General features: G+C 46.1%; 1 protein-coding gene across 23 annotated transcripts in view; it reads right to left on the bottom strand.

The window, feature by feature from the left end:
* RIMBP2 (RIMS binding protein 2) overlaps positions 1-26,972 on the bottom strand; it is a 602,457-nt gene that overhangs the window by 107,576 nt on the left and 467,909 nt on the right. For 12 of the 23 annotated variants that reach the window (XR_012849985.1, XM_075833186.1, XM_075833230.1 and 9 more), the window contains 2 exons: positions 21,521-21,673; positions 20,600-20,784 (listed from right to left, as the gene is read on the bottom strand). Coding sequence is in view for 19 of the 23 variants with exons in the window: in XM_075833186.1 (XP_075689301.1) it covers positions 20,600-20,784; positions 21,521-21,673 (338 nt within the window). In the remaining 4 variants the exon portion in view is untranslated. The remainder of the gene's footprint in view (positions 1-20,599; positions 20,785-21,520; positions 21,674-26,972) is intronic. The other 11 variants (XR_012849987.1, XR_012849994.1, XR_012849995.1 and 8 more) reach the window with 1 other exon arrangement.

The following is a 26,972-nucleotide window of genomic DNA, read 5'->3' as shown; positions in this document are numbered from 1 at the left end:
TGCCAGGTACTACGTCTAGGTATACTCCTGGGATTAATCAATCCACACCTGAGGCCAGACCTGTTAGACTGACACCGTCTCCCACCAACCAGGGTGGCAGGCTCAGGAGTGGGAGAGCCTATCGCGGCCTGGTCAGTCGGAGTTAGCTCCGCCCCCTGTCCTTTATTACCTGCCGTGTTCTCTTCCTCAGTGCTTGTAATTCTTCTGGATTCCTGGCCCAACTGCTGCTTGCTCCAGCCTGCTTCTGCCGTGCTTCTGCCTTGCTGCAGTTCCACTTAACCTGCTTCGCTTTGCCCCTGGCTTGCTTCCTTCTCCGTGCTCACGTTGGTATACTCCACTTCATCCTGGTCCTGACTACTCATTCACCGCTCCGTTTCCTCGCGGCGTTCCGTGGGCTACTGCCCCTTCCCTTGCGTGTTCCCTGTTTGTTCTCCCGTGCACTTAGACAGCGTAGGGACCGCCGCCCAGTTGTACCCCGTCGCCTAGGGCGGGTCGTTGCAAGTAGGCAGGGACAGGGCGGTGGGTAGATTAGGGCTCACTTTCCCTTCACCTTCCTCCTGCCATTACATAATTACAAGCCCATACCTAGTCTACCATTTCTCTTACGCTGACGCTATCATGGACCCCCTTGAGACCCTGACCCAGCAGATGCAGGGCCTCTCCCTACAGGTCCAGGCCCTGGCCCAGAGGGTCGACCAGGGTGACGCTGCCTTAGTAGTACCCCTCACCTCACCTCTAGAACCCGACCTCAAGTTACCTGACCGGTTCTCAGGGGACCGTAAGACGTTTCTCTCCTTCCGGGAGAGTTGCAGACTGTATTTCCGCCTAAAACCCCACTCCTCAGGTTCCGAGAACCAGCGGGTGGGTATCATCATATCCCGACTCCAGGAAGGGCCCCAAGAGTGGGCCTTCTCCTTGGCTCCTGACGCCCCTGAACTTTCCTCTGTTGATCGTTTTTTCTCTGGCCTCGGACTCATTTACGACGAGACTGACAGGACTGCTTTAGCCGAGAGTCAGCTGGTGACCTTACGTCAGGGTACGAGACCGGTTGAGGAATACTGTTCTGATTTTAGAAAGTGGTGCGTAGCTTCTCGGTGGAACGATCCGGCCCTAAGGTGCCAGTTTAGGTTAGGATTATCTGACGCCCTGAAAGATCTGCTGGTTAGCTACCCCTCTTCTGACTCCCTTGACCAGGTTATGGCCCTAGCAGTACGACTTGACCGACGTCTCAGGGAACGTCAGCTTGAACGTTTCAATGTGCTCCCCTCTGACTTTTCTGCGATCCCCCCCCCCCCCCCCCCCCGAGGTCCGGTCCCCTCGCCCCTCCACGGAGGACTCGGAGGTACCTATGCAACTCGGGGCCTCCATGTCCCCTCGACAACGTAGGGAGTTTCGCAGAATGAATGGTCTCTGTTTCTACTGTGGGGACGACAAGCATCTACTGAACACCTGTCCCAGGCGCAAGAATAAAAAGCCGGAAAACTTCCGCGCCTAAGTGATCATCGGGGAGGTCACTTGGGCGCACAGGTATTTCCCGTTAATGTGAAACGCAATAACATTTTGCTTCCCTTTCAGGTCTCGTTTGCTGGCCGGTCTGCCACGGGCAGTGCTTTCGTGGATTCTGGTTCATCTGCTAATATCATGTCTGTGGAATTTGCTATGTCTCTAAAGATGCCTTTTATTGATTTACCTTATCCTATCCCTGTAGTAGGTATCGACTCCACTCCTTTTGCTAATGGTTGTTTTACTCAGCATACTCCTGTTTTTGAACTCCTGGTTGGCTCCATGCATTTGGAGCAGTGCTCTGTACTGGTGATGCAGGGATTATCGTCTGATCTGGTATTAGGTCTTCCCTGGTTGCAGTTGCATAATCCCACGTTTGATTGGAATACTGGGGAGCTTACCAAATGGGGTAATGAATGTCTTATGTCATGTCTTTCTGTTAACTCTATTTCTCCCCGGGAGGAGGTAAACACGCTTCCTGAGTTTGTTCAGGACTTCGCCGATGTGTTTTCTAAGGAGGCCTCCGAGGTGTTGCCCCCCCATAGAGATTACGATTGCGCCATCGATTTGGTGCCTGGTGCCAAGCTTCCTAAGGGTAGGATATTTAATCTTTCATGTCCTGAACGTGAAGCTATGAGGGTGTATATCCAAGAATGCCTGGCCAAGGGTTTCATTCGCCCCTCGACTTCTCCTGTAGGTGCTGGCTTCTTCTTCGTGGGGAAGAAGGATGGTGGTCTTAGGCCGTGCATTGATTATCGTAACCTGAATAAGGTCACCGTAAGGAACCAGTACCCACTTCCTTTGATTCCGGATCTTTTTAATCAGGTTCAGGGAGCCCAATGGTTTTCTAAGTTCGATCTACGGGGGGCATATAACCTTATCCGCATCAAAGAGGGGGATGAGTGGAAAACTGCGTTCAACACACCCGAGGGTCATTTCGAATACCTGGTCATGCCCTTTGGGTTGTGTAATGCCCCTGCTGTCTTCCAGAATTTTATTAATAAAATCCTGAGAGATTACCTGGGTAATTTTCTTGTTGTGTACCTTGATGACATACTGGTGTTTTCCAAGGACTGGTCCTCCCACGTGGAGCATGTCAGGAAGGTGCTCCAGGTCCTTCGGGAGAATAATCTGTTTGCTAAGACTGAAAAATGTGTCTTTGGGGTACAGGAGATACCATTTTTAGGGCAAATCCTCACTCCTCATGAATTCCGCATGGACCCTGCCAAGGTTCAGGCTGTGGCGGAATGGGTCCAACCTGCCTCCCTTAAGGCGTTACAGTGTTTTTTAGGGTTCGCCAACTATTACAGGATATTTATTGCCAACTTCTCGGTCGTCGCTAAGCCTCTTACGGACCTTACTCGCAAGGGTGCTGATGTCCTCCATTGGCCCCCTGAGGCCGTCCAGGCCTTTGAGACCCTCAAGAAGTGCTTTATCTCGGTCCCCGTGCTGATTCAGCCCAACCAAGAGGAGCCATTTATTGTGGAGGTTGACGCATCCGAGGTGGGAGTGGGGGCTGTCTTGTCCCAGGGTACCAGCTCCCTCACCCATCTCCGCCCCTGTGCTTACTTCTCTAGGAAGTTTTCGCCCACGGAGAGTAACTATGATATTGGCAACCGCGAACTTCTAGCCATTAAATGGGCTTTTGAAGAGTGGCGGCACTTCCTGGAGGGGGCCAGACACCAGGTAACGGTCCTTACGGATCACAAGAATCTGGTTTTCCTAGAATCGGCCCGGAGGCTTAATCCTAGACAAGCTCGGTGGGCACTATTCTTTACCAGATTTAATTCCTTGGTTACCTATAGGGCTGGGTCCAAGAATATTAAGGCTGATGCTCTGTCACGTAGTTTCATGGCCAATCCTCCTTCCGAGAAGGATCCTGCTTGTATTTTACCCCCTGGTATAATCGTTTCTGCCACGGATTCTGATTTAGCTTCTGATATTGCGGCTGATCAGGGTTCAGCTCCCGGGAACGTCCCTGGGGACAAACTGTTTGTTCCCCTGCAATACCGGCTAAGGGTACTCAGGGAAAACCATGACTCCGCTCTATCTGGTCATCCTGGCATCTTGGGCACCAAACACCTCATTACCAGAAACTATTGGTGGCCTGGGTTGCCTAAAGACGTTAGGGCTTACGTCGCCGCTTGTGAGGTTTGCGCTAGGTCCAAAACCCCTAGGTCCCGACCTGCGGGCCTACTACGTTCCTTGCCCATTCCCCAGAGACCTTGGACCCATATCTCCATTGATTTTATCACCGATTTGCCCCCATCTCAGGGCAAGTCGTGGTGTGGGTGGTAGTAGACCGCTTCAGCAAGATGTGCCACTTTGTGCCCCTTAAGAAGCTACCTAACGCCAAGACGTTAGCTTCTTTGTTTGTGAAACACATCCTGCGTCTCCATGGGGCCCCAGTCAATATCGTTTCTGACAGAGGGGTACAATTTGTTTCCTTATTTTGGAGAGCTTTTTGTAAAAAGTTGGAGATTGATCTGTCCTTCTCCTCCGCCTTCCATCCCGAAACTAATGGCCAAACGGAAAGGACTAACCAATCCCTGGAACAATATTTAAGGTGTTTCATCTCTGACTGTCAATTTGATTGGGTCTCATTCCTTCCCCTTGCTGAATATTCCCTGAATAACCGGGTCAGTAACTCGTCAGGGCTCTCCCCGTTTTTCTGTAATTTCGGGTTTAATCCACGGTTCTCCTCCGTTTCCCCTGATTGTTCCAATAATCCTGAGGTAGAGGATGTTCATCGGGAACTGTGCACAGTCTGGGCCCAGGTTCAGAAGAACCTAGAGGCGTCCCAGAGCGCACAAAAGATTCAGGCTGATAGTAGACGTTCTGCTAACCCCCGGTTTGTCGTCGGGGATTTGGTCTGGTTGTCGTCCAGGAACTTGCGCCTTAAGGTCCCGTCCAGGAAGTTTGCTCCCCGATTTATTGGACCTTATAAGATCATTGAAGTCCTCAACCCTGTATCCTTCCGTCTGGAGCTGCGCCCATCCTTTCGCATACATGACGTCTTCCATGTCTCCCTCCTTAAACGCTGCTCCCCGTCCTGGTCCCCCTCGAGGAAATCTCCTGTTCCCGTTCTCACCCCTGAGGGGGTGGAATTCGAGGTGGCCAAGATTATGGACAGTAGGATGGTCCAGGGCTCCCTCCAGTACCTGGTCCATTGGAGAGGATACGGGCCGGAGGAGAGGACTTGGGTACCTGCCCGTGATGTTCACGCTGGGGTATTGATCAGGAGGTTCCACCTTCTCTTCCCTACTAAACCGGGTCCTCTTAGTAAGTGTCCGGTGGCCCCTCATAAAAGGGGGAGTACTGTTAGGGATCTGCCAGGTACTACGTCTAGGTATACTCCTGGGATTAATCAATCCACACCTGAGGCCAGACCTGTTAGACTGACACCGTCTCCCACCAACCAGGGTGGCAGGCTCAGGAGTGGGAGAGCCTATCGCGGCCTGGTCAGTCGGAGTTAGCTCCGCCCCCTGTCCTTTATTACCTGCCGTGTTCTCTTCCTCAGTGCTTGTAATTCTTCTGGATTCCTGGCCCCACTGCTGCTTGCTCCAGCCTGCTTCTGCCGTGCTTCTGCCTTGCTGCAGTTCCGCTTAACCTGCTTCGCTTTGCCCCTGGCTTGCTTCCTTCTCCGTGCTCACGTTGGTATACTCCACTTCATCCTGGTCCTGACTACTCATTCACCGCTCCGTTTCCTCGCGGCGTTCCGTGGGCTACTGCCCCTTCCCTTGCATTTTCCCTGTTTGTTCTCCCGTGCACTTAGACAGCGTAGGGACCGCCGCCCAGTTGTACCCCGTCGCCTAAGGCGGGTCGTTGCAAGTAGGCAGGGACAGGGCGGTGGGTAGATTAGGGCTCACTTTCCCTTCACCTTCCTCCTGCCATTACATAATTACAAGCCCATACCTAGTCTACCATTTCTCTTACGCTGACGCTATCATGGACCCCCTTGAGACCCTGACCCAGCAGATGCAGGGCCTCTCCCTACAGGTCCAGGCCCTGGCCCAGAGGGTCGACCAGGGTGACGCTGCCTTAGTAGTACCCCTCACCTCACCTCTAGAACCCGACCTCAAGTTACCTGACCGGTTCTCAGGGGACCGTAAGACGTTTCTCTCCTTCCGGGAGAGTTGCAGACTGTATTTCCGCCTAAAACCCCACTCCTCAGGTTCCGAGAACCAGCGGGTGGGTATCATCATATCCCGACTCCAGGAAGGGCCCCAAGAGTGGGCCTTCTCCTTGGCTCCTGACGCCCCTGAACTTTCCTCTGTTGATCGTCTTTTCTCTGGCCTCGGACTCTTTTACGACGAGACTGACAGGACTGCTTTAGCCGAGAGTCAGCTGGTGACCTTACGTCAGGGTACGAGACCGGTTGAGGAATACTGTTCTGATTTTAGAAAGTGGTGCGTAGCTTCTCGGTGGAACGATCCGGCCCTAAGGTGCCAGTTTAGGTTAGGATTATCTGACGCCCTGAAAGATCTGCTGGTTAGCTACCCCTCTTCTGACTCCCTTGACCAGGTTATGGCCCTAGCAGTACGACTTGACCGACGTCTCAGGGAACGTCAGCTTGAACGTTTCAATGTGCTCCCCTCTGACTTTTCTGCGATCCCCCCCCCCCCCGAGGTCCCGTCCCCTCGCCCCTCCACGGAGGACTCGGAGGTACCTATGCAACTCGGGGCCTCCATGTCCCCTCGACAACGTAGGGAGTTTCGCAGAATGAATGGTCTCTGCTTCTACTGTGGGGACGACAAGCATCTACTGAACACCTGTCCCAGGCGCAAGAATAAAAAGCCGGAAAACTTCCGCGCCTAAGTGATCATCGGGGAGGTCACTTGGGCGCACAGGTATTTCCCGTTAATGTGAAACGCAATAACATTTTGCTTCCCTTTCAGGTCTCGTTTGCTGGCCGGTCTGCCACGGGCAGTGCTTTCGTGGATTCTGGCTCATCTGCTAATATCATGTCTGTGGAATTTGCTATGTCTCTAAAGATGCCTTTTATTGATTTACCTTATCCTATCCCTGTAGTAGGTATCGACTCCACTCCTTTTGCTAATGGTTGTTTTACTCAGCATACTCCTGTTTTTGAACTCCTGGTTGGCTCCATGCATTTGGAGCAGTGCTCTGTACTGGTGATGCAGGGATTATCGTCTGATCTGGTATTAGGTCTTCCCTGGTTGCAGTTGCATAATCCCACGTTTGATTGGAATACTGGGGAGCTTACCAAATGGGGTAATGAATGTCTTATGTCATGTCTTTCTGTTAACTCTATTTCTCCCCGGGAGGAGGTAAACACGCTTCCTGAGTTTGTTCAGGACTTCGCCGATGTGTTTTCTAAGGAGGCCTCCGAGGTGTTGCCCCCCCATAGAGATTACGATTGCGCCATCGATTTGGTGCCTGGTGCCAAGCTTCCTAAGGGTAGGATATTTAATCTTTCATGTCCTGAACGTGAAGCTATGAGGGTGTATATCCAAGAATGCCTGGCCAAGGGTTTCATTCGCCCCTCGACTTCTCCTGTAGGTGCTGGCTTCTTCTTCGTGGGGAAGAAGGATGGTGGTCTTAGGCCGTGCATTGATTATCGTAACCTGAATAAGGTCACCGTAAGGAACCAGTACCCACTTCCTTTGATTCCGGATCTTTTTAATCAGGTTCAGGGAGCCCAATGGTTTTCTAAGTTCGATCTACGGGGGGCATATAACCTTATCCGCATCAAAGAGGGGGATGAGTGGAAAACTGCGTTCAACACACCCGAGGGTCATTTCGAATACCTGGTCATGCCCTTTGGGTTGTGTAATGCCCCTGCTGTCTTCCAGAATTTTATTAATAAAATCCTGAGAGATTACCTGGGTAATTTTCTTGTTGTGTACCTTGATGACATACTGGTGTTTTCCAAGGACTGGTCCTCCCACGTGGAGCATGTCAGGAAGGTGCTCCAGGTCCTTCGGGAGAATAATCTGTTTGCTAAGACTGAAAAATGTGTCTTTGGGGTACAGGAGATACCATTTTTAGGGCAAATCCTCACTCCTCATGAATTCCGCATGGACCCTGCCAAGGTTCAGGCTGTGGCGGAATGGGTCCAACCTGCCTCCCTTAAGGCGTTACAGTGTTTTTTAGGGTTCGCCAACTATTACAGGATATTTATTGCCAACTTCTCGGTCGTCGCTAAGCCTCTTACGGACCTTACTCGCAAGGGTGCTGATGTCCTCCATTGGCCCCCTGAGGCCGTCCAGGCCTTTGAGACCCTCAAGAAGTGCTTTATCTCGGTCCCCGTGCTGATTCAGCCCAACCAAGAGGAGCCATTTATTGTGGAGGTTGACGCATCCGAGGTGGGAGTGGGGGCTGTCTTGTCCCAGGGTACCAGCTCCCTCACCCATCTCCGCCCCGGTGCTTACTTCTCTAGGAAGTTTTCGCCCACGGAGAGTAACTATGATATTGGCAACCGCGAACTTCTAGCCATTAAATGGGCTTTTGAAGAGTGGCGGCACTTCCTGGAGGGGGCCAGACACCAGGTAACGGTCCTTACGGATCACAAGAATCTGGTTTTCCTAGAATCGGCCCGGAGGCTTAATCCTAGACAAGCTCGGTGGGCACTATTCTTTACCAGATTTAATTCCTTGGTTACCTATAGGGCTGGGTCCAAGAATATTAAGGCTGATGCTCTGTCACGTAGTTTCATGGCCAATCCTCCTTCCGAGAAGGATCCTGCTTGTATTTTACCCCCTGGTATAATCGTTTCTGCCACGGATTCTGATTTAGCTTCTGATATTGCGGCTGATCAGGGTTCAGCTCCCGGGAACGTCCCTGGGGACAAACTGTTTGTTCCCCTGCAATACCGGCTAAGGGTACTCAGGGAAAACCATGACTCCGCTCTATCTGGTCATCCTGGCATCTTGGGCACCAAACACCTCATTACCAGAAACTATTGGTGGCCTGGGTTGCCTAAAGACGTTAGGGCTTACGTCGCCGCTTGTGAGGTTTGCGCTAGGTCCAAAACCCCTAGGTCCCGACCTGCGGGCCTACTACGTTCCTTGCCCATTCCCCAGAGACCTTGGACCCATATCTCCATGGATTTTATCACCGATTTGCCCCCATCTCAGGGCAAGTCGTGGTGTGGGTGGTAGTAGACCGCTTCAGCAAGATGTGCCACTTTGTGCCCCTTAAGAAGCTACCTAACGCCAAGACGTTAGCTTCTTTGTTTGTGAAACACATCCTGCGTCTCCATGGGGCCCCAGTCAATATCGTTTCTGACAGAGGGGTACAATTTGTTTCCTTATTTTGGAGAGCTTTTTGTAAAAAGTTGGAGATTGATCTGTCCTTCTCCTCCGCCTTCCATCCCGAAACTAATGGCCAAACGGAAAGGACTAACCAATCCCTGGAACAATATTTAAGGTGTTTCATCTCTGACTGTCAATTCGATTGGGTCTCATTCCTTCCCCTTGCTGAATATTCCCTGAATAACCGGGTCAGTAACTCGTCAGGGCTCTCCCCGTTTTTCTGTAATTTCGGGTTTAATCCACGGTTCTCCTCCGTTTCCCCTGATTGTTCCAATAATCCTGAGGTAGAGGATGTTCATCGGGAACTGTGCACAGTCTGGGCCCAGGTTCAGAAGAACCTAGAGGCGTCCCAGAGCGCACAAAAGATTCAGGCTGATAGTAGACGTTCTGCTAACCCCCGGTTTGTCGTCGGGGATTTGGTCTGGTTGTCGTCCAGGAACTTGCGCCTTAAGGTCCCGTCCAGGAAGTTTGCTCCCCGATTTATTGGACCTTATAAGATCATTGAAGTCCTCAACCCTGTATCCTTCCGTCTGGAGCTGCGCCCATCCTTTCGCATACATGACGTCTTCCATGCCTCCCTCCTTAAACGCTGCTCCCCGTCCTGGTCCCCCTCGAGGAAACCTCCTGTTCCCGTTCTCACCCCTGAGGGGGTGGAATTCGAGGTGGCCAAGATTATGGACAGTAGGATGGTCCAGGGCTCCCTCCAGTACCTGGTCCATTGGAGAGGATACGGGCCGGAGGAGAGGACTTGGGTACCTGCCCGTGATGTTCACGCTGGGGTATTGATCAGGAGGTTCCACCTTCTCTTCCCTACTAAACCGGGTCTTCTTAGTAAGTGTCCGGTGGCCCCTCATAAAAGGGGGAGTACTGTTAGGGATCTGCCAGGTACTACGTCTAGGTATACTCCTGGGATTAATCAATCCACACCTGAGGCCAGACCTGTTAGACTGACACCGTCTCCCACCAACCAGGGTGGCAGGCTCAGGAGTGGGAGAGCCTATCGCGGCCTGGTCAGTCGGAGTTAGCTCCGCCCCCTGTCCTTTATTACCTGCCGTGTTCTCTTCCTCAGTGCTTGTAATTCTTCTGGATTCCTGGCCCCACTGCTGCTTGCTCCAGCCTGCTTCTGCCGTGCTTCTGCATTGCTGCAGTTCCGCTTAACCTGCTTCGCTTTGCCCCTGGCTTGCTTCCTTCTCCGTGCTCACGTTGGTATACTCCACTTCATCCTGGTCCTGACTACTCATTCACCGCTCCGTTTCCTCGCGGCGTTCCGTGGGCTACTGCCCCTTCCCTTGCGTTTTCCCTGTTTGTTCTCCCGTGCACTTAGACAGCGTAGGGACCGCCGCCCAGTTGTACCCCGTCACCTAAGGCGGGTCGTTGCAAGTAGGCAGGGACAGGGCGGTGGGTAGATTAGGGCTCACTTTCCCTTCACCTTCCTCCTGCCATTACATAATTACAAGCCCATACCTAGTCTACCATTTCTCTTACGCTGACGCTATCATGGACCCCCTTGAGACCCTGACCCAGCAGATGCAGGGCCTCTCCCTACAGGTCCAGGCCCTGGCCCAGAGGGTCGACCAGGGTGACGCTGCCTTAGTAGTACCCCTCACCTCACCTCTAGAACCCGACCTCAAGTTACCTGACCGGTTCTCAGGGGACCGTAAGACGTTTCTCTCCTTCCGGGAGAGTTGCAGACTGTATTTCCGCCTAAAACCCCACTCCTCAGGTTCCGAGAACCAGCGGGTGGGTATCATCATATCCCGACTCCAGGAAGGGCCCCAAGAGTGGGCCTTCTCCTTGGCTCCTGACGCCCCTGAACTTTCCTCTGTTGATCGTTTTTTCTCTGGCCTCGGACTCATATACGACGAGACTGACAGGACTGCTTTAGCCGAGAGTCAGCTGGTGACCTTACGTCAGGGTACGAGACCGGTTGAGGAATACTGTTCTGATTTTAGAAAGTGGTGCGTAGCTTCTCGGTGGAACGATCCGGCCCTAAGGTGCCAGTTTAGGTTAGGATTATCTGACGCCCTGAAAGATCTGCTGGTTAGCTACCCCTCTTCTGACTCCCTTGACCAGGTTATGGCCCTAGCAGTACGACTTGACCGACGTCTCAGGGAACGTCAGCTTGAACGTTTCAATGTGCTCCCCTCTGACTTTTCTGCGATCCCCCCCCCCCCCCGAGGTCCCGTCCCCTCGCCCCTCCACGGAGGACTCGGAGGTACCTATGCAACTCGGGGCCTCCATGTCCCCTCGACAACGTAGGGAGTTTCGCAGAATGAATGGTCTCTGCTTCTACTGTGGGGACGACAAGCATCTACTGAACACCTGTCCCAGGCGCAAGAATAAAAAGCCGGAAAACTTCCGCGCCTAAGTGATCATCGGGGAGGTCACTTGGGCGCACAGGAATTTCCCGTTAATGTGAAACGCAATAACATTTTGCTTCCCTTTCAGGTCTCGTTTGCTGGCCGGTCTGCCACGGGCAGTGCTTTCGTGGATTCTGGCTCATCTGCTAATATCATGTTTGTGGAATTTGCTATGTCTCTAAAGATGCCTTTTATTGATTTACCTTATCCTATCCCTGTAGTAGGTATCGACTCCACTCCTTTTGCTAATGGTTGTTTTACTCAGCATACTCCTGTTTTTGAACTCCTGGTTGGCTCCATGCATTTGGAGCAGTGCTCTGTACTGGTGATGCAGGGATTATCGTCTGATCTGGTATTAGGTCTTCCCTGGTTGCAGTTGCATAATCCCACGTTTGATTGGAATACTGGGGAGCTTACCAAATGGGGTAATGAATGTCTTATGTCATGTCTTTCTGTTAACTCTATTTCTCCCCGGGAGGAGGTAAACACGCTTCCTGAGTTTGTTCAGGACTTCGCCGATGTGTTTTCTAAGGAGGCCTCCGAGGTGTTGCCCCCCCATAGAGATTACGATTGCGCCATCGATTTGGTGCCTGGTGCCAAGCTTCCTAAGGGTAGGATATTTAATCTTTCATGTCCTGAACGTGAAGCTATGAGGGTGTATATCCAAGAATGCCTGGCCAAGGGTTTCATTCGCCCCTCGACTTCTCCTGTAGGTGCTGGCTTCTTCTTCGTGGGGAAGAAGGATGGTGGTCTTAGGCCGTGCATTGATTATCGTAACCTGAATAAGGTCACCGTAAGGAACCAGTACCCACTTCCTTTGATTCCGGATCTTTTTAATCAGGTTCAGGGAGCCCAATGGTTTTCTAAGTTCGATCTACGGGGGGCATATAACCTTATCCGCATCAAAGAGGGGGATGAGTGGAAAACTGCGTTCAACACACCCGAGGGTCATTTCGAATACCTGGTCATGCCCTTTGGGTTGTGTAATGCCCCTGCTGTCTTCCAGAATTTTATTAATAAAATCCTGAGAGATTACCTGGGTAATTTTCTTGTTGTGTACCTTGATGACATACTGGTGTTTTCCAAGGACTGGTCCTCCCACGTGGAGCATGTCAGGAAGGTGCTCCAGGTCCTTCGGGAGAATAATCTGTTTGCTAAGACTGAAAAATGTGTCTTTGGGGTACAGGAGATACCATTTTTAGGGCAAATCCTCACTCCTCATGAATTCCGCATGGACCCTGCCAAGGTTCAGGCTGTGGCGGAATGGGTCCAACCTGCCTCCCTTAAGGCGTTACAGTGTTTTTTAGGGTTCGCCAACTATTACAGGATATTTATTGCCAACTTCTCAGTCGTCGCTAAGCCTCTTACGGACCTTACTCGCAAGGGTGCTGATGTCCTCCATTGGCCCCCTGAGGCCGTCCAGGCCTTTGAGACCCTCAAGAAGTGCTTTATCTCGGTCCCCGTGCTGATTCAGCCCAACCAAGAGGAGCCATTTATTGTGGAGGTTGACGCATCCGAGGTGGGAGTGGGGGCTGTCTTGTCCCAGGGTACCAGCTCCCTCACCCATCTCCGCCCCTGTGCTTACTTCTCTAGGAAGTTTTCGCCCATGGAGAGTAACTATGATATTGGCAACCGCGAACTTCTAGCCATTAAATGGGCTTTTGAAGAGTGGCGGCACTTCCTGGAGGGGGCCAGACACCAGGTAACGGTCCTTACGGATCACAAGAATCTGGTTTTCCTAGAATCGGCCCGGAGGCTTAATCCTAGACAAGCTCGGTGGGCACTATTCTTTACCAGATTTAATTCCTTGGTTACCTATAGGGCTGGGTCCAAGAATATTAAGGCTGATGCTCTGTCACGTAGTTTCATGGCCAATCCTCCTTCCGAGAAGGATCCTGCTTGTATTTTACCCCCTGGTATAATCGTTTCTGCCACGGATTCTGATTTAGCTTCTGATATTGCGGCTGATCAGGGTTCAGCTCCCGGGAACGTCCCTGGGGACAAACTGTTTGTTCCCCTGCAATACCGGCTAAGGGTACTCAGGGAAAACCATGACTCCGCTCTATCTGGTCATCCTGGCATCTTGGGCACCAAACACCTCATTACCAGAAACTATTGGTGGCCTGGGTTGCCTAAAGACATTAGGGCTTACGTCGCCGCTTGTGAGGTTTGCGCTAGGTCCAAAACCCCTAGGTCCCGACCTGCGGGCCTACTACGTTCCTTGCCCATTCCCCAGAGACCTTGGACCCATATCTCCATGGATTTTATCACCGATTTGCCCCCATCTCAGGGCAAGTCGTGGTGTGGGTGGTAGTAGACCGCTTCAGCAAGATGTGCCACTTTGTGCCCCTTAAGAAGCTACCTAACGCCAAGACGTTAGCTTCTTTGTTTGTGAAACACATCCTGCGTCTCCATGGGGCCCCAGTCAATATCGTTTCTGACAGAGGGGTACAATTTGTTTCCTTATTTTGGAGAGCTTTTTGTAAAAAGTTGGAGATTGATCTGTCCTTCTCCTCCGCCTTCCATCCCGAAACTAATGGCCAAACGGAAAGGACTAACCAATCCCTGGAACAATATTTAAGGTGTTTCATCTCTGACTGTCAATTCGATTGGGTCTCATTCCTTCCCCTTGCTGAATATTCCCTGAATAACCGGGTCAGTAACTCGTCAGGGCTCTCCCCGTTTTTCTGTAATTTCGGGTTTAATCCACGGTTCTCCTCCGTTTCCCCTGATTGTTCCAATAATCCTGAGGTAGAGGATGTTCATCGGGAACTGTGCACAGTCTGGGCCCAGGTTCAGAAGAACCTAGAGGCGTCCCAGAGCGCACAAAAGATTCAGGCTGATAGTAGACGTTCTGCTAACCCCCGGTTTGTCGTCGGGGATTTGGTCTGGTTGTCGTCCAGGAACTTGCGCCTTAAGGTCCCGTCCAGGAAGTTTGCTCCCCGATTTATTGGACCTTATAAGATCATTGAAGTCCTCAACCCTGTATCCTTCCGTCTGGAGCTGCCCCCATCCTTTCGCATACATGACGTCTTCCATGCCTCCCTCCTTAAACGCTGCTCCCCGTCCTGGTCCCCCTCGAGGAAACCTCCTGTTCCCGTTCTCACCCCTGAGGGGGTGGAATTCGAGGTGGCCAAGATTATGGACAGTAGGATGGTCCAGGGCTCCTTCCAGTACCTGGTCCATTGGAGAGGATACGGGCCAGAGGAGAGGACTTGGGTACCTGCCCGTGATGTTCACGCTGGGGTATTGATCAGGAGGTTCCACCTTCTCTTCCCTACTAAACCGGGTCCTCTTAGTAAGGGTCCGGTGGCCCCTCATAAAAGGGGGAGTACTGTTAGGGATCTGCCAGGTACTACGTCTAGGTATACTCCTGGGATTAATCAATCCACACCTGAGGCCAGACCTGTTAGACTGACACCGTCTCCCACCAACCAGGGTGGCAGGCTCAGGAGTGGGAGAGCCTATCGCGGCCTGGTCAGTCGGAGTTAGCTCCGCCCCCTGTCCTTTATTACCTGCCGTGTTCTCTTCCTCAGTGCTTGTAATTCTTCTGGATTCCTGGCCCCACTGCTGCTTGCTCCAGCCTGCTTCTGCCGTGCTTCTGCCTTGCTGCAGTTCCGCTTAACCTGCTTCGCTTTGCCCCTGGCTTGCTTCCTTCTCCGTGCTCACGTTGGTATACTCCACTTCATCCTGGTCCTGACTACTCATTCACCGCTCCGTTTCCTCGCGGCGTTCCGTGGGCTACTGCCCCTTCCCTTGCGTGTTCCCTGTTTGTTCTCCCGTGCACTTAGACAGCGTAGGGACCGCCGCCCAGTTGTACCCCGTCGCCTAGGGCGGGTCGTTGCAAGTAGGCAGGGACAGGGCGGTGGGTAGATTAGGGCTCACTTTCCCTTCACCTTCCTCCTGCCATTACAGCTACTGTAAAAGAGGCAATAGTGGTTGAAGATTGTGAGGAGGTTGAAAACTTGTGGGTAGAATTACAAAGGGAGATATACACTGGAAAAATTATTTTCGGTGTAATCTATAGACTCCCCAATATAACTGAGGAGGTGGAATGTCAGCTATACAAACAAATGGAGCAGGCTGCACAGGCAGGTACTGTAGTGATAATGGGAGATTTTAATTACCAAATATTAATTGGGGTCATGGTTTGGCTCCAATTACGCAGGGGAGATATTTTATCAACCTGCTGTAGGAAAATTTTATGGGCCAGTTTGTGGAAGACCCGATTAGAGGTGAAGCTCTGTTGGATCTAGTCATTTCTAACAATGCAGAGCTTGTGGGGAATGTCAATGTTCGTGAAAACCTTGTTAATAGTGAGCACAACATAGTTGCATTTTACCTATACTGTAAAAAACAAACACAGGCTGGGTGGGCAAAAACACTTAATTTTAAGAAGGCCAATTTCCCCAGGATGAGGTCTGCAATTCAAGACATAGAATTGGAATAACTAATGTCACATAATGGTACAAATGATAAATGGGAAATCTTAAAATCTACTTTGGGTAATTATAGTGCAATATTTATTCCTATAGGTAACAAGTATAAACGACTAAAATTAAACTCAACATGGCTTACACCTTCTGTAAAAATGGCAATATATGACAAAAAAAGGGCATTTGAAAAATATAAATCTAAGGGTACAGCTCTAGCCTTTGAAAATTACAAAGAGCTTAATAAAATCTGTCAAAAAAGTAATAAAATCAGCAAAAATACAAAATAAAAGGCAGGTGGCCAAAGATAGCAAAACAAATCCCCAAAAATTCAAGTATATAAATGCAAAAAAGCCAAGGTTTGAACATGTAGGACCCATAAATAGTGGTAATGTGGAGTTGGTCACAGGGGATCAAAAGAAGGCAGTGTTACTAAATGGGTTCTTTAGCTCTGTATATAAAACAGAAGAAAGAGCAGCTGATGTAGCCAGTGCTGATAATACATCCACTAATATACTGAATTCGCTGAATGTAGATATGGTCAGCGCTAAGTTAAATAAAATAAATGTGAACAAGACTCCAGGCCCAGATGGGTTACACCCCAGAGTTCTTAGAGAACTTAGTTTAGTTATTTCTGTTCCCCTGTTTATAATATTCAGAGATTCTTTAGTGACTGGTATAGTGTCAAGGAACTGGTGCAGAGCAAACGTCCCTATTTTCAAAAAGGGCTCTCTCTAGGTCTTCACTGGTAATTGCAGACCAGTAAGTTTAACATCTATCGTGAGAAAAATGTTTGAGGGGCTATTGAGGGACTCTATACAGGAGTATTTGTTTGTATGAAGAGGTGGGTAGAAGCCTAGACAGAGGGGCAGCTGTGGATATAGTGTTTTTGGACTTTTTCAAAGGCATTTGATACTGTCCGTCATAGATGCCTAATGGGTAAATTAAGGACTATAAATTTAGAAAGTATAGTTTGTAATTGGATTGAAAATTGGCTCAAGGACCGTATCCAGGGAGTTGTGATAAATGATTCCTACTCTGAATGGTCACAAATAAATGGTGTACTCCAAGGTTCAGTGCTGGGACCACTATTATTCAACATATTTAATAATGATATAGAGGATGGGATTAAAGAGTACTGTTTCTATTTTTGCAGATGACACCAAGCTATGTAGTATAGTTCAGTCTATGGAAGAGGTTTATAAATTAAAAGCCGATTTGGACACACTGAGTGTTTGGGCATTCACTTGGCAATTGACGTTTAATGTGGATAAATATAAAGTTATGCATCTGGGTACCAATAATCTGCATGCATCATATATCCTAGGGAGAGCTAAACTGGGAGAGTCACTTGTTGAGAAGGATCTGTGTGTACTTGTAGATCATAGACTAAATAGCAGCATGAAATGTCAATCAGCTGCTTCTAAGGCCAGCAAGATATTGTCGTGTATTAAGACAGTCATGGATTTGCGGGACAGGGATATAATATTACCACTTTACAAAGCATTAATGCAGCCTCATCTAGAATATGCAGTTCAGTTCTGGGCTCCAGTTCATATAAAGGATGCCCTAGAGTTGGAAAAAATAAAAAAGAAGAGCAACTAAACTAAATAGGAGCATGGAGAATCTTAGTTATGAAAATCAAAGTTATGAGAATTAAACCTATTTAGCTTTGAAAAGCGATGAATAAGGGTGGGGGGCATGACTAACTTATATAAATATATGAATGGCCCTTACAAGAAATATAGTGAAAACCTGTTCCATGTGAAATCCCCTCAAAAGACAAGGGCCACTCCCTCCATCTGGAGAAAAAAAGGTTCAATGTCCAGAGGCGACAAGCCTTCTTTACTGTGAGAACTGTGAATCTGTGGAATAGTCTACCACAGGAGCTGGTCATAGCAGGAATAGTAGATGGCTTTAAAAATTGCATAGATAATGTCATAGAACGAAAAAATATCAGCTCATATGTAAATGCATAGAATTCTTGTTTGAACGTTGATACAGTCGGATTGCCACTTGGGATCAGGAGGGAATTTTTCCTTTTTAGGGAAGCCTTATGGGTAATTTTTATATTTATAATTTTTTTAATTTTTTAAAAAATTCCTTTGGATCAATAGGGGTAAAACAATGTTCTAGAATTTCTCCCATCCCTTGGTTGAACTTGATGGACATATGTGTTTTTTCGGCCATACTAACTATGTAACTTGAAAGTAACATCTGGCAGCACTAAAAAACACCATTAAAAACACCAACAAAAACACTGTGTGTGAATCCAGCCTTAAAGAGGCTCTGTCACCAGATTATCAAATTCCTATTGAATGTGATCGGCACTGCAATGTACATAACAGCAAAGTTTTTTGTTTTTTTTAAAAAACCTTCATTTTTGCCCAAGTTATGAGCAATTTTATATTTATGCAAATGAGCTTTTCAATGGACAACTGGGTGTGTTTTCTCGTTTTACCAACTGGGCGTATATTGTGTTTTTACCAACTGGGCGTGTATTGTGTTTTTACCAACTGGGCGTTGTGAATAGAAGTGTATGACGCTGATGAATCAGCATCATACACTTCTCATCGTTCCCACCCAGCTTCTTTCACTGCAGACATACAGCGTGACATCACCCACTGGTCCTTCAACATTGTCGTCGGACAAAGAAGATACATCGGCTCCAGGCGTCCAAAAGGTTAATATGCTCGTCTCTAGGGAGTTTGCTATGCTTACCTGCACTGTACCCTCTGACGCCTGGAGCTGATGTGTCTTCTCTCTTCCGACGCCAAGGTTGAAAGACCTGTGGGCGACGTCACGCTGTGTGTCAGCAGTGAAAGAAGCTGGCTGGGAATGATGTCACCCACAGGTCCTTCAACCTTGGCGTTGGAAGAGAGAAGACACATCAGCTCCAGGCGTCAGAGGGTACAGTGTAGGGTATGTGAAGGTAAGCATAGCAAACTCCCTAGAGACGAGCATAATAACCTTTTGGACGCCTGGAGCCGATGTATCTTCTTTGTCCGACGGCAATGTTTAAGGACCTGTGGGTGACGTCACGCTGTATGTCTGCAGTGAAAGAAGCTGGGTGGGAACGATGAGAAGTGTATGATGCTGATTCGTCAGCGTCATACACTTCTATTCACAACACGCAGTTGGTAAAAACACAATACACGCTCAGTTGGTAAAAACACAATACACGCCCAGTTGGTAAAATGAGAAAACACGCCCAGTTGTCCATTGAAAAGCTCATTTGCATAAATATAAAATTGCTCATAACTTGGGCAAAAATGATTGTTTTAAAAAAAAAAACAACTTTGCTGTTATCTACATTACAGCTCCGATCACATTCAACAGGAAATAGGGATTTGATAATCTGGTGACAGAGCCTCTTTAAAGCAGTAATAACTAGACATTAAAAAAGTAGGACAAGCAAAGTATCGATAAGTTTAAAGAGGATCTGTCACAGTTTAGTTATGCCCAATCTCCTAGGTAATCTAATAGGCGCTGTCAAACTAATGATGCTAGTGAAAATTGTGTCCCAAAAAGTTTATTATTTTTAAAGTTATCAGTTTTTCTAAATATGCAAATGAGGCTATGCTAGACAAGTGGGTGTCAACTGCAGCGATTCTCAGGTGTAGCTACCTCACAGCCTCTGACGCTGCCTTATCAGCACGAAGCGGCTTCACACAGGGTGAGAGACTGAGGCTGGAGATAAGAGGGATCACTTCAAATAGCCAAATCTCTGGCTGTGGACCACCAAAACAGTGGTTCAGTGATGGCATAAAATGAGATTGTCTGAGATTGTAATCTTTCATATGGCACCAGGATCGCATTTCTAGCTGTGAAACAACCGAAGATAGCACCAGTTCAAAACAGTCGGGAATGGAAGCTGTATACTATATGATCACGCTTTTTTTCTGGGCTGGGAAGAGGAGAACTGTTTGATGCTGATTTGACAGCATCATACAGAAAACCTCATACCGCTTAGAGTGAAAAGAAAAAGTTACCTCCCATTTGGCAAATATAGCCAAATTAGTATATTTAGAAAAATGCACATAACTTTGCAAATAATTCTTGAAAAAAATGACACTGTAGTTATCAGCATCATACCACCTTTTAGATTAGTTAGGAGATAGGGCATTAATAAACTAGTGACAGGTCCCCTTTAAACTGTTGACCCTATCAAAGATGAGGAAGCCTACTCTTCTACTTAGGGCTTGTTTACACGAGCGTGTTATTCATCCGCATGATTTTCAACATTGTCGTATGGACCTATAATAGTCTATGGGGCCGTGCAGACAGTCCGTGAATTTTGTGCAACGTGAGTCCGTTGCAAAAAACTCATGACGTTCTATATTTGTGCGCTGTTTGCGCATCACGCACCCATTGAAGTCAATGGGTGCGTGAAAACCACGCATGTCACATGGAAGCACTTCCGTGCGAACAGCGTGATTCGCAGTGAAAAGGATGAATGTAAACAGAAAAGCACCACGTGCTTTTCTGTTTACAAACATCCAAACGGAGTGTCATAATGATGGCGGCTGCGCTAAAATCACTCAGCCGCGCATCATATGGTGATGACACACGGAGCTGTTAAGTGCGTTTTGCGCACGCAAGACGGCGCGTTTTTTGCGTGCGCAAAACACACACGCTCGTGTAAACGAGGCCTCAAAGTGAAAATTATCAGACTGGGGTTATCATAAGTCAGCATATAGTTTGGAGGATTTCTGTATGATTTTCAACACTTTTCATAAAAGCTTTTTTTGTTTATATGTTCAGCCAGGATAACATATTGTAAAATGAAATGTATTCCTGGGGTACAGTCAGCTTTACTAGGATTTAAGATATTGTTATAGGATTTTCCTGCGGTATCAGCCAAAAAGGCTACAAACAGCAAGATATGTGAAGAAATAATCCACTTTAAATAATTAGATCTATTAGAATAACCTGAAGTTGATATAATAGTTCAAGAAAAATACAGAATATTGAGATCTTAACTCTGTCACAATTAGCTGAAATGTAAAAATGTGCCATAATTCACCTTAATTATTTGTCCTTCCTTGAAGGGAAGTTCTTCTTCTGCAGCATCTGGATTTGGGGACATGGTTCTTGGGTCATAGTCAAAGAGTGCCACAAATATTCGTACTGAATAATCCTCCATTCCACCATCTGTTTCAGATTCCTCATACATATCAGATGACAACTTCTCCCGGCTTCCATAACTATCTAAAGAAATTTCCAAAACATATGCAACAATCTTTGTATGCTCCATCACTTAGTAACCTGTCGAGGAGATTGAAGGCTTAGCAATGGCACCATCTGTTGCAGGTGCTACATATTCCTCAGCAGAGCTTACTGTATGGCTATTGTTTGCAAACATTATGCGGCTTATTGTGCCCCAAAAGACAAGCGCAATCTAAAGGAACACACACAACCATTTTTGCAGTTGGTGAAATTTCAGGCATGTCACAAATGAGCTTTAGGTAGAAGCCAATGATCATGCAATGTAGTAAGTCACACAACAACACAGTATGACTGACTGGATGACAATGATGAATATGAACTTGATGCTATCCTACCTTTCTTTCCACTAAGCTTGAAGAACCTAAATGTGCTGGGATGGACGGAGAAGTGCACTTTAAGGCCTACACACATGCTGAATTACATGCAAAACAGGTGGCTATGTGTCCAGCACAATAAAAGCCAAGAAAGAACTGATCCATACCTAAAGGGGACCACTGAAAAAATATCTGATTTACTGGAGCTAGTAGTCTGATGCTTTATAGAGCTAAAAAATATTTCCTGACAATTGGAATATAAAAATACTGGATTTGCTGAGCACCATCAGAACATGTCTGGTAAGAACATAACCTGACACCTATATTTGCCCAGACATAAAAGCTTGAAGAATTTGAAACCATCCTTTGGTTAAAAATGAGGAACATTTTTTTGTTTTGCATACCGTATCTATCCTCAGAGGCCCTGGTACGCTGTAGAGACCACTTCCTGTGTCCTCCAATGCTGCGATAATAAGCTTCTTCTGTTACAGGTGAAATATTTCCCTCACTACCTGACCGAGAACGACCACCTTCACTGTTACTGTCCATTGTAATTTCTATGGAGAAAAAGGGAAGGAGCTATTAAACATGCCCTTTGAGTCTGGAAGAGAGGACCATGGAGATTGGTACCCATTACAAACAGGGCTTCTCTTCCCAGTAAGTGTTTTAAATTTGTAAAAAAATAATTGCCTGCCAAACAGATTTTTCTTATGTTGATTAAGGAGTTGATATTTTATTTTTGAAGAACCCATTAAACCTGAATATGTGAATATTAGGGCTGAGTCCAAAAATAAAATGCTAAGATTTTTCATGGAAACAAAAAGTGTAGCCCACATTTTTAGCTTGGAGTTGTTTCAGGAGGACATATACAACTTACTATAGCATTTTACACTGCTTTTAAAATACAACTTTTTATAGATAAAAAGCACTTTAAACTTATTGAAAAGTGACATTCTATAAAATGCTGAAAATATGTCACTTCTGGCTTATTTCTTCAGGCTTCACTAAAATAACATACAGACATGGAACTTTGCGACAACACACTTGGGCTTCAACAAACTTCTGGAATGACTCAAGTGGATGGAATGGCTATGTACCAAGTGATCAGTAGGACAATCTACCGTTGAAATCCTGCTGAAATATCAGTAAAGTACAAGAGATTATACACAATGTTCCACATTTAAATTAATCATAGTTGCCATTGAATACAAACACAATGGAAACAGCCACTGCATGGACTAAACAAGTACTGGCAAAAAACAATCACATTGTGATGCCCTACCATATCATGAGGCACCGAGTTTCAGTAACTTCACTTTATTTAATGTTCAGCCCATAGAATGGCTACCTCTTGTGTGTGAGATGTGTATTTTAAAGCTGCACATAGTTTACACTATAGTTTCATGGGTTATATTGAAAATTCTCCAAGACTTGCTCTTTAAGACACACAATCTGCATCACAAGGAGGTACAGATATTTCAGTGTTACAGCAACCTATGCCTTAGTTTCTGAATTTAATTAGTCTTACCTAGTTACCAGTTACAGATAAAAAAACTTTACGGCCTCATGGATACCACAAAAGGTCTCCCATAGGGGCTCGGTTTAGACCTGTTTGAATTTGCTACTAAATTCAAAACACTAAAACATAATTTTGGGTAAATTTTTTAACCACCCAAAAACTGACTAGATATTTAAAGAAATACATTCTACTACAAATGACTGGTTGATACAAACTTTGGTTTGGTAATTTTAATTCCTCAATCTAAATCCGATGATAATGGGCAGCTATCTAAACTTGTGAATACATTGATGTTATATGAACTTGGAATGAAAATGGAGTCATGTGAAAGGATGTGTGGATGAACGACATTAAGTACCACATTAAGACATACAACAAAGTTGCTGTGTAACTGTAGTGTGTTATATCAGTTCAGTTTGTTCATTTTCTTAATTTGTCATTTGTTAGATTAACATTACATAGAGCAGGATTTAGTGTAATAGTGGGATTATTTCTAAACACAATAAAATAAAATTTAAGAGTGGTTAATAATTTCACACTAATAATAGTTTAGACTAAATATCCTCAGTGTATAATATGGACACAGACAAAATGATGGGACCCAAAAATGCTCACATAAACCTGCTAAAGTTAGTATAAAAATGCAGCAAAATAGAGAAATATAACGGTTCTAGGCATCTATTTAACGCATTCATAGGCTATAATAGCATCTGTTTAATGGATACGTCAGGAGAAGCTATTGAAAAGCTTATGACATATCCATTTAACAGATGCATGTAATGGATACCATACAGTGGCATCCATCACCCATAGACTACCATGTTAATAAAACCTATATGCTTAATGTATACTTTTTTTATACTGGATACTGGATTTTGCAGAATGGAATATGGTAGTCTAACGCTTCGCCATACCTTTTTTTTTCATTTGCAATATACTGACGTATACTAATTGGATAGAGGCCAACAGAACACTATTTTGGCCACCTTCTGATAATAAAGCCCTATGGACACGTTTAGCATGTATGTCAAAAGCTTTCTGACGTACACGCTAAATGTAAATAAAAAAACAGGATGTAAACAAATAGTGAAGTAAAATATAATTATTATAATGAAGGAAAAGATAAAAGCACAGTTAAATCATGGAGATCCTCTTCTCAGGATGTAAAACAGCACTTATGTCAAAACTATTCAAGGGGTTATCCGAGATTATGAAAAATACAGAAAAGTACCTGTATGTGTCTGCCTGCCCACCAGGTGATGCCACCATAGATCAGAAGTAATTATTTTACATTATCTTGCCCAGCTCTGTGCAGCACTGTTGTTTTAATGTTGGCCTGGCTTTCTGTGGGCGGGATTACCATCTAAAGGACTACAATTCCCGTGATTCCTCTCACTGGCATTGTTTCTATATACAGCTGCCTGCATGATCCCCTATTACAAGGTGTAAGGTAGTGCTGTAATTACTCACTGTTTGCTACTAAAACACAGCTTTGTGAAACATGATCCCTGAATAGTCAGGGAGAGAGGGGGAGAGACGAAGCAGTGGAGATAAGAGTCCTGTGACTTGTGATGTTTAGTACCTCGGAGAGGGGATATATGCATGTGTTCAGAATACCAAACTAATCAGGAGATAAACATCAGGAGCATGGTCATGTGACTGCATGTGAGACTGACAGAGGCATTTCAGCTACAGATAGCACATTAGTAAGTGACTAATCTCACCGCAGTTATATAATCTGCAAATAATTTTTAAAGACTGGATTACCCCTTAAAGTATATACAAAACACATCGTAACTAATAATAATGTAAATAATTGTTACACATGATGTGCTGAATTTAGGAAAATATCAAAAACTTGTTCACAAGAAATTAGACGGGGCAAAGTAAGTGGATTAACATTGGTACGCCATTTTTGGAGTTTTCTTTATATTACTATGACTTATTCATGTGTTTTTTTCCTTTGAAATATGAACCAATATGATTTGTGGCATATATATATATATATATATATATATATATATATATATATATATATATATAGATATATATATCGATATACAGGGTGATTCAGAAAGGATGGTGTAAAATCATAGCCTCAGTATTCATAACCAAGAGGACATAACACAAATTTATTAACATGAAAAGACACACTATCTATCCAAGTTTTATCAATACACTACAAATGTTCAAAGTGATTTCCATTGGCGATACAGTAGATGTCTAAGCGGTAGTCCAGTTCTGTCCAGACACATGCCAGCATATCCTCGGATATGGAATCACCCTGTTTCAGTGATGCATTGTCTCAGGTCGTTCAGATCCTGTGGCTCAGGGAAAAGATACACTTGTTGTAGCCTCACAGAAATAAATTGCAGGTTGTTAGATCTGGCAATCGTTGAGGCCAGCGCAACATTGGTGAATCGTTGTTTCCGGCATGGCCGATGAAACTTTCTGCTAGAGTTTCATTCAGGTATTGGCAAACATCCAAATGGAAATGTGGAGGTGCACCATCCAGCTGATAGAGGAAGATCTGCCAAACGTAGTCTATCTGTGGCATAAGCCATTTCTTCAACATGTCCATGTAGGAGTGGCCAGTGACAGTATCCTCAGCAAAAAAAAGAAGGGACCGTAGACTTTGCGCCTGCTCATTGCACAGAACACGTTTACTTTGGGGGAGTCCCTCATGCTCAATAAGTGCACAAGGTTTTTCGGAGCCCCAAATTCTAATGTTGTGGCGATTGACGTTCCCACTGAGGTGAAAGGTAGCCTTATCACTGAACACACAGCCTGTCAGCAAATTCGTCCTCTTCCAATCGGCCCTGCAAGTCAATGCAAAAGTCACAGTGTTTCAGTTTTTCGTCTGGTTTCAGCTCCTGAAGAAAATTGAATCTGTATGTCTTACAACGCAAAAGTTTTCTTAAGATACGCCATACCGTGGTTTGCGGAACCTGTAGTTCCTTACTAGTCAGCCTGGTCGACTGAACTACGCTCGTATACGGCTTGAATCCTGTTCACTGTCTCTTTCGAAGTCTTTAGGCGGCCCGAACATTTCCCCTGACAAACACCCAGTGGTTTTGAATTGCTTCACTCATCGCAAAATGAAGTTTCTATGCGGAGCACATTATTCTGAAAGTTTCGCTGTACTGTCACAACAGACCCCGATCTTGAAAATTCCAACACGCAAAAAGCTTTGTCTTGCTTTGATGTCTCCATCTTATATCACACTATGTAAGCACATTTCGCATTTGGCTCTTGAAAATGAAAACTGTGCTTTGATTGGTTGCTATGGGCACTAAGCCAGTTTTGCTTTGATTTTCAGTTATCATTTAGCACTGATGTTACTTTAACTACAGGCCTTTACTTTTGCACCATCCTTTTTTAATCACCCTGTATATATATATGATTCGCATTTGCACAATGCTTTATTATCTGCACCTTCTAGGTCGGTTCATCACCACATAAAGCTTGTTCTATGAAAATCAATATTCAGGCTGCTGTAAACAGTTTTGGATGTAAAAGGTGCTAAATTCTCTTGTGGTTTTTAAAAAGGTCTCAGTTTACAATGCCGTGTTGTGACATGCCATGATTGTCCAATGTGGTCACGTTAGCTTTTTCAAAACAGCAAGTATATTGCAATGTGGGCACAGTAAAAGGAGTTCTCCAAGATTCCCGTTTGGTAGGATGGTCTCGTAAAGCATTTCTAGTTTCCAGTTTGCCTGCACACAAACCTTCAGTTACATATATTGGGGAACTCCATAATAAACTTAAATTGGTTCATTGTATGTGGGGGAAGCAACAGAATACAGGAGTACATAGAAAAGAGTAGGTGCTTTAGCAAAGATCATGATGGGCCTGGTGTTTATTTTCCCCACCATGGCATTATTCAAGACCTTGCCCGACCCCTTTTCCCTAATAATAATGTAGTTAGTCTAAGGGAAAAACTGCACAAGATTTTGCTATTCAAAATTCAAGGGAATGGGACGACCAGGGCAGGTGCCCCTCTCTCTTCAAAGTGCCAGCAGCAGCCGCATGGTCTGCCTTTCAATATGCACACCCTTTGAAGAAAGGTTTTATGATGATATCTGCTGTCATAAATGAAACCTTTACACTGTAGGAAATTCGATTTTCTCAAGGCTCCTGTCCTCTATCAACTGGACTGCTTTGGCTTATAGGTGAATCCATTTAGCTAGCAGCTGTGCATTAAAGAATTGGAAATATTGTTAATCTACAAGCAAAAGGTTGACCAAATGCACATACTGAGTGTATAATTATTTAACAATACAGATGAAAGATTACTGCACTTACATAGAGCAAAGTAACAAAAAAGCACGATAAAT

The sequence above is a fragment of the Rhinoderma darwinii genome, chromosome 1, assembly GCF_050947455.1.
Source record: "Rhinoderma darwinii isolate aRhiDar2 chromosome 1, aRhiDar2.hap1, whole genome shotgun sequence".
In the NCBI taxonomy this organism is placed as follows: Eukaryota; Metazoa; Chordata; class Amphibia; order Anura; family Rhinodermatidae; genus Rhinoderma; species Rhinoderma darwinii.
Note: the sequence above shows the minus strand (reverse complement) of the source record. Positions and strands in the feature narration are given on the sequence as shown.